This window comes from Xiphophorus hellerii, chromosome 20 (assembly GCF_003331165.1).
Source record: "Xiphophorus hellerii strain 12219 chromosome 20, Xiphophorus_hellerii-4.1, whole genome shotgun sequence".
Lineage (NCBI taxonomy): Eukaryota > Metazoa > Chordata > Actinopteri > Cyprinodontiformes > Poeciliidae > Xiphophorus > Xiphophorus hellerii.
This window is the reverse complement of record NC_045691.1, coordinates 18,232,193-18,240,808: the sequence shown is the minus strand read 5'-3', so window position 1 is coordinate 18,240,808 and position 8,616 is coordinate 18,232,193. Positions and strand designations below refer to the sequence as shown.

At 36.0% G+C, this 8,616-nt stretch overlaps 1 protein-coding gene across 3 annotated transcripts in view; it reads right to left on the bottom strand.

The window, feature by feature from the left end:
* Positions 1-1,793: 1,793 nt before the first annotated feature.
* Positions 1,794-8,616, bottom strand: part of rad18 (RAD18 E3 ubiquitin protein ligase) — a 41,011-nt gene continuing 34,188 nt past the window's right edge. For all 3 annotated transcript variants that reach the window (XM_032549797.1, XM_032549798.1, XM_032549799.1), the window contains one exon: positions 1,794-7,165. In XM_032549797.1, coding sequence (XP_032405688.1) covers positions 7,066-7,165 — 100 coding nt within the window. In that variant the 3' untranslated portion in view covers positions 1,794-7,065. The remainder of the gene's footprint in view (positions 7,166-8,616) is intronic.

The following is an 8,616-nucleotide window of genomic DNA, read 5'->3' as shown; positions in this document are numbered from 1 at the left end:
TCCCTGATTTTTGAGAAAATGAAAATAACAATGACTTTAAATGACAGCAATTCAGTCTGTGCTATTTCACTCTTTTCTTATTACCTGCAAAATTTTTACCAATTTAGAAGGTACAGATAAATCTTTCTAAAACATTAGACAAACTCCATAGAAGAAAGTTCCTTCATTTGTCTTATTTCCTTTTAACATATTCCAATTTCAGTTTAACTGAATATTTAAATCCATTATGATCTGTAACTATTTTATGGTGTAGAGGACAGTCAAAATTGCGAAAATTAAAACTAAGGAATGAGGAATATTAATATTATTGCTTCAGGTAAGAATCTATTCTTTACCTATTTAGTGATTGTGACCCATCTAGGTGAACCATCTATTTTCTGTCTTATGCTTCTGCATCATGTCATTGTCATGACTGCTGGGATTTCACCAGGACATTTTATTGCCTTGATTTGAAAGAGGTCTTAGCGGTTTCCTTTTTTACTGTAAGGAGAAAAATTAATGCAGCTCTGCTACTGAAATCTTCTGCTTCATCTGAGCAGTACAAATTAAACTGTTATTCATACTGAAAAGGAGGCTGATTATATAATCAAAGTTCAGTGAAGTTCAGAAGAAAAAACTGATTCAAAGAAAAATGTCGCTTTTCATGTTGATCCGATTTGGTCTGTCTCTAAAAAGCTTAAGCAGCTGACGTAACCAATAAATTGAAGGGAAATGGAAAATAAATATTGCATCATTTCTGTGGATTTCAGATGTGGATGCTTCAGAACTGTTTAACATTGACATCAGATCAGAGGAGTTTCAAAACATATAATTTGCATTCATAGCTTAGCATATATGATAGTTCGGCATTTGTGTTTATACATACTCTTATCAATAGTATTCACTAAACTAACCACTGTATGCAAATGTGCACATTGTTGCAATATACAGAGCAAAATAAAAATGAAATCATCATTTGAAAACTAGCTTGTCATTCACAAGTTTAGCTATATATGATGTTCGATTTTGATTTTATTGCTGGGCTGCACTGGCAGCTGGTAGCACTGATGGCTTACATCAAGAAGGTCCTCGGTTTGAATCCTAGCCTGGGGTCTTTGTGCTTTCTGTTTTGTCCTATGATGGACTGGTGTCCTGTTCCAGCCTCTTGTAAATGGAGACAGGCAGCCCCGCCGCTACCCTGCAAGGATAAGTGAATACAGATGATGGAGGGAGTTTTGATTACAACTTTCAATCAAACTTGCAATCAACCTGCAATGTCTGATTGCAATTTCATTTGCACATTACAAAGTTAACCAACAGTAGTATCAGTTTAAGTTTAAGTATTGCTTAATTGTGACTTGCTAGGGATACAAAACTTGGTTCTTCAACTTTTATTTTTACAAATAAAAATCTGATGAGAATTAATTTGTAATCATCCTCTTTCAGTCATTTATCCCTAAATAAAATCCATTGCATGCAACTAACTTCAAAAGTCACCTAATTATTAAATAACCTCCCTGTGTGTAATTTAATCCCAGTTTCCAAATGTGCTATGAAGGCCTCTTAGGTTTTGTTGCAGAACATTAGAGAACAAACAGCATCATGAAGACAGCAGAAAAGTCAACTTAAATATCAGATAATCTCTCAAATTCTTTTTTTTTTATTTGGTCTGCTTTCCCACAGACAAAATCTCTACATACTGCATATTGAAAGGTTCACTAAACATGTGGTTTACAAGTCTAAACTTTTCTTGAGCCTATGTTGGGCTGTGTAGGGGCCACAGAAAAAACAAAAGAAAATGTTTTGGTCTTTTCAACTTTTGTAAAAGAAAAAAAAAAACTAACACGTTAAACAATAAACTAAAGAATTTATATTCCAAGAAGAGTGGCAGCTGTAATTGCTGTGAAAAGCATTTTCACAAACAAATCAGGGGGCTGAATACATTTATCCATCAAAATTTTAGATTTTTGTTTGTTAAAAACGTTTTTCTTCAACTTCAACAATATGTAGTGCTTTGTGTTAGTCTATCAGAAAAGACATGAGATTTAAGGCTGTTGTTAAGTGATAAAATGCTGTAGATTTCTGCAGCTCTTTTCATGTGTTCATTTGTACTCAGCTGCACATCCCTTGGATCATGAATACAATATTTCAAATCTAATAACTGCACATTAATTTTTCTATTAAAATCATAGTAATGTAGCATTGTTATTATAGCTAATCTTGTTTTTTATATTTTGTTTTTTACATTTTGGAACCTTAGTGCGTACTTAAATATATCTGGTGCTACTGTTGCACCTGAATTTTCCCTCTGTGGGACAATAAAGCCCCTTTCTATTCTATCTTTATTGAAAGGTTGTGCTTCAGCTTGTGTCTCTTAATGGATGGACAAACAGCATGTAATTATGGGATGCCTTTGTGACCAAGATGCAGCCATCAAATGGTGGCCTTTGATTGCATTGTGAGTGAAGTTCAAAGGATGCTGCAGCATTATTGTAACTAAATGGGATCTGCATCTTGCGGTACGACTGCTGGTACCGTCCATGTCTACCAGACAACAAACATATAGGTAGGAGGAAGTGGTCCACTGACCAATCAATGCAACACTTGTACTTGTAAAAAAAATAAAAGGAATAACAAATAAAACCAAAAACATTAGAATGATCAGAAAACAAGCAAATTTAAATGTTTTGTTAAAAATGAAAATACTTCAAGAAATTGTAGGCAGCAGCACCAAAACACACCAGAGTGTCATAATCAAACATTATAGATAGAAAGTGTTTTGCTTATGTTTACAGAGTTTTTGTCATGCTCTGCAAAAAGCCCCAGTCTGCATTTCATAGATTACAAGTCTGCACTGATTAGCCAGCTGATTGGTTTGAAATGGAGACTTGTGTTTGAGACAGATGCTCAGTCTTGTTTTGAGATAAGCCAAATGTGCTACAAGGAAAGCATAATGCAAATGTGATGTAGATAAATTAGAGACCAAACCTGCACAATGAACAAGTCCTACAGTTTTTCTTTTCCAAAGAGAAAATACGTCTCTTCAGGTTGGACTTTGAGTCTTAGCTATGCTCAGTGTACAACACATAAAACATAAAGACAAATTTAAGGTTAACTTTTTATTTTTACACTATTTTAAGAAATTAAGTGTTCTTTTTAAATTTACTTTTGCATATGCTTTCATTTTTATGTGAACTTAATTCTTTGCACTCGAGATTTCACCAAAAGTAAAATTATTTACTGTTAAAAATTAATATTGTGCCATTACCAATAAAGTGTTTTTTTTCTCCAGGCAGCCCTGCAGTGTGGACGTTTGGGATTTTATCTCTGTATTATTATAAATAATCTTGACCTGACTAAACATTTATTCCATGCTTTATTAAAAACTTGGAAATAATTTTCGAAAATAAAAAGTCCTAATTTTTGCATTTATTGTGGTTTTTATAACCTTTAAAAGCTTGAATTAAGCTTGAGCCTTGAACCACGCTCATACAATTACACTGTTTAAATCTTTATGTTTGTATTTATAGCCAGATGAATTGCTTAATGTCATATATTTTGTAGTTTGGAGTGTTAGTTTTTTGTCATCTTTAAATATTAATTTAAACTGTGTGGACTATTTTAAAAACAAGCCTCATTTTATTGTGAATATCTTTAAAAAGGGTCAAACTTTCACATACAAGGTGAAACATGAACATTTTAATGTGGCTCTTGCTCTTAATCCACACACAACCAGACCCATACAAATAATTCAAATTGCTGACAGGTAACAGTAAATGAAAAATAAAATAAAAATCATGGGCCAGAAATTTTCAACAAAAGTTGTGGTCAAGCAAAGCTGTCCAACAAATCAGCTTTGATGTGTGTTTTGTATCGTAGTGCAGGTGGAACAACCAGCTGTGTCAATACTTTTTACTGTTAATTTGAGGTGTAGTTAAAGATTTCTGAGGTGCTGCTAATTATTCTATTTAGGGATGAGTACCAGTGCCAACGGCAGTGAAACAGTCCCACAGCAGATCACTTCCACTACTGTTCTGAACAAGGGGAACATTGTGCTTAGGTTTTTAATATCTCACTTTGTCACTTCCTGCCATTTGGCTTGAAGGTGTTCATTTTGGAGCAGGTAGGTCTTTTATAGCTAAAAACTTCCCCATCCACTGCGATCTTAAACTGGTTTCACTGCGGACTATATCACTGGTGTCCTAGCCTATTCTAGTTTATGGGAAACACAAGTTTGGGCGGTTTCTGGTTTACTTTTGAACATCCTGACCAATTTCCTTATATTTGAGTGTGGAAAGTGAGATCAGAGAAGTTTATTTTGGGCAAGTCTGGATGTTGTAACAGGACAGTTATCAAAAACACAAATGAAATGGTTTTGGACTGGATAAAGCAGGTTAGCATTATGCTTTAGAGCAGCTCCGGCTTCAACCATACCTAAGATTTATGGACTTTGCTTTAAACTCTGGTTCAGGTCTGGAAACCAACCAGTTTCACTAATTCTGATTAAACAAAAGGCAACCAAGACACTTGCCTTCTGAATTCTTGTTTTTAAGTTTCTTTAAAGTTGTGTAATTGTTCCACATTGGGAAAAAAAGCCCTAGATGTTAACAATTATGCCCTTACTGAATGGATTTAAACTTCTTTGCAGTAAGAATTCACATAGAGGGGTTCATTGGGGTCATCATAAGAAATATTTTTCTTTCCCAAACATTTTTGCAAGAGGTTGAAGGCAGAAATTCCTGTTTTGCTTCAAGCTGTCAAAACATATGTATATTCAGATTTGGACAGTGTGCAATTTGTTGTTTCCAACTATGACATAAAATGATATCTTGGAGGTTTAATTTCAAATTTCGAGCCAAAGTAAACACAGTGCAAAAGAGAATAGTCAGCACAACAAAGAAAAACATCTACCTCATTCCTAATTCCAGAGGGAAAACATATTCATGAAGGAAAATAGAAAGCAAGTGTCCTTCCTTTTTTCCTAGCTCAAGGAAATTATAAACCTGTAAACCAGGTTTATTAGTGTGCTGAAAGCAGCTGTTTTCTAAGATGGGTGGGTTAAAAATGCCTCCACAGCACTGTAAAAAACGAATTGATCAGTTATCACTGAGTTCCTATAAATCAAGATTAAAAACCCATCTGTTTAGATACTTCTGAACCATAATAAATGGAACATTGATATATATTGATGTGTATTGACAATTTTAACAATGGCACTTGACCAAATGTCTGTTACTGGTTTTCAGTGTTGAAGGTATGATGCGTTTATGTTTTCATGATGTAAAACACTTTGAACTTTCTTTTTGCTGAAATGTGCAATACAAATTAACTTGATTATCTCAAAGGCTTGATTGCGGTTGTTACTTTAAGGTGTGGCTTAACCAGTTCCCAGGTTATGGGCAATTGCTTTTTCCAGACAGTTCCATATAGATTTGGATTTTACCCCTTCATAACAAACACCTTAATTTAAACGGTGGATTTTGTATGAACTTGCGTCATCTTTGTCTGGCTTTTACATTTGTTTGAGAATCTTATACTCTTAGATGTGACAAACAAAAAAAAGAAATCACAAAGGGGGCATACACTTATTCTCACCCCTGTTTACAGTCTGAGCTTAAAGAAAGATCTTGCAGATGAGTGAAAGAACACTCTGCTCTGAGGATTAATGATCTCCCGAATCATACTGAATCCTCACCAAGACAAAGATTGGTCACCCTTTCTTTGAAAGTAATGAAGGGGGTCAAGGTTCTCACGAAAAGCTGAAGTATGAGTGAATATAATGCATGTTTAGATACGGTGGACCAGAGATTTATGAGACTTATGTTGGACGAGTGATAAGATGTCCTCTTCACCAATACCACCCAGGCGCAGACAGATAAGGTGACTTTGACACAGATGCACTCTATGGATCTCTCCCAAACAGTGAGCTATGTTGGATTGATGAGATCTCCTCCTGCTTCACAGCTGGTCAAATCGAACCTTTATCAAAAGCAATTTAGTCTCATCTTGATTTCACTGGATTTCACTGAAGAGTTGCAGTGCGGCTAAAAACGGCAAAGACAAAATGTACCATAGTGCAGGAAGAAACGACTCACTAGCAATAGGAATGAGGAGTGTGGGGTTTGTTCCTTGTTCATATTAAGAGTCCACAGATATTTTCGTGTCTGCTTTATCTGAGGAGAATCACAGCAGTCTGATCGGCCATATGCCTGACTGCAGGCTAGCTCTGTTTTCAATCAGGGTCGGCTCCCAGAAGATTTCCTGCCAAATCTTCTGTGCACGCACTCATAAACACTCCCTCCGCTTCTTAAGTGTTTACACTCTGCCTTGTCCTAACTTGGGGTTTCCACAAGCATTGCGTTTATTAAATTAAACCAACCCTAGTTTCTTCCCGTTCAATAAAAACAATCAATTTCAAAAGGTGCAGATTTGTTGTAAACTTTCAAATTGCAAATGACATTGAAACTGCGTTCAGCACAGCTCCTCTGTGGAGTTTTAAAAACATGTGGGAGACCTAGAAGATGGAGGTCAAAGATTAGCAAACAGACTGACATACAGCAATTCAATGCAAGAAAAAAAAATGGAAATGTGCCTTTTGGAAAAATACTTAGTGTTCCTTCAATTTTATTTGGGTTTAGGCTGCAATTTACAGTGGTATAAACTATGGATTAAATGGGGGAAGAAAAAGACAACTTCAGTGGAATAAAACTTCACCAGAAATCTTTTTTTCAGAGGAAAAACCTTTGGGAGCAGAAACCTCTTAAATTTGCATGAGTCTAATCTTTAATAAGTGCTAAGTCGATTTGAAGCAACAAACTAAACCTGCAGCACGTAAAACGTATTTCCATTTCAAGTGCTGTTTCCACAGTTCTCGTTTTGAATAAACAGTGAAATACAAATATTACCTCAATACTGAACACATGACAACAAATATATATGCGACAAATATGATAAAATGCGATAGAATTTATTTCAAAGTAATTACAAAGTAAACCATAACATATGAAAAGGAAGGAAATCTTTGAACTGTGCTAATCCTTTCAAATGAATGAGACCTTCACTAACACTGCATCTTGGCCCGACCCTTCATGTTTTACGCTGTCGTTTTCCTGTATCAGGTGACATTTCTGTGTCCGTGCCTCTGGAGCTCGACGGTCGCTTCTTTGCTGAAGACGTCTCTGTGTCTCTGTGAAAGAACACAATCCGAGAGGGTCAGGTTATGTTATTTAAAAAAGACAAAAGTGAAATGATACACAGCACCACAAACTTTAATGTGTTTGGGTAAATAACCAACACAAAGTAGTTTAGAAATGTGAAGAAAATAAAAATGATAAAAATGGCTGTGATTAGGCTGCTCAATAAAAAAAAGGCAATAACAGACTTTCTAAATTTGTCACTTGCTTTTCTCGCATTTTAATCACTTCAGAGAATCAGTTTTTCTCTGCAGACGATTACTTTAACCATTGCCTCTTCAATAATTTAGGTTTAACAAGCGTATCAGCATAATTAGGATGCAAAGTGGATGGACAAGTGGAAGACAAATAAAGGTTTTTCCTTCAGTTTCCCCTATGTTCATTTAGTTAATTAACACTAAAAGCTCATTTACTTAGATCAAATATAGTAGAGATTCTGCAGACTATTTGACTACAGGAGAAATAAAGGAATATGAAAAACCTGTTTAACAAATGACTCGGCTGCAAAAGACATAAAAATTAAGTTTTCTTCATCAACAGACAACTCTCCGTTATGTTTCCTCATAAAATCACCTTTTTTGAACTGCTTCTCATGCTTGACATGGGCCTAACCCTGAACATATTTAGCACGTTTTTTGGATTATGATGTCATGTAACATATGTGGTAATTGTCTGTGGCTTTTAATGCACCACTGTTACTTGTAATGCATTTATTTTTGGCTGAAAGTGTAAACCAGGGGTCCCCAAAGTCGGTCCTTGAGGGCCGGTATCCTGCATGTTTTAGTTCTCTCCCTGGTTTAATGCACCTTTATCCAATGTTGGTTCATTAGAAGGACTAAGAACAACGGGTACCACCCGGGAGAGAACTAAAACGTGCAGGATGCCGGCCCTCGAGGACCGACTTTGGGGACCCCTGGTGTAAACGTTACTACATGTTACTTCGTTAAGGGAGAGCAAGTTCATTTTTGCCATGAGCCACAGTTTCATGTATTTCAGTCAACAGGTAATGATTGCCTGATCATTACCTGTTGATCAGGCAACATCAGGCATTTAGGGCTGATGTTTAACATTCTCACACCCAAGAAGCAAAGGGATAACGACTGGATGGGGGCCCGCTTTCAAATCAATACGGAAATTGGCACATCGCCAAGCAACAACACAGTCAGCTGGGGGGTATCATTTGAGTGTGTGCTGAAATTCATAGAGACAAACTACTCTCAGTTCAGGTGACTGAAGTAAAAAAAATATTCTCTTGACTTATGACAGTGTTTTTCAGCAAGACATGATGGCGGCTCCTGAACCTATCAGTTCAAAATCACTGCTCTAGACAGCACACCTGAGTGATGAAATAATTAGCCAAATTAATTATTAAGTGGATCCAACTATCCTTCCATTGGACCCATTTCAAGCATTCTGCATACAAAGGTGAGTGAACCTTCATCGC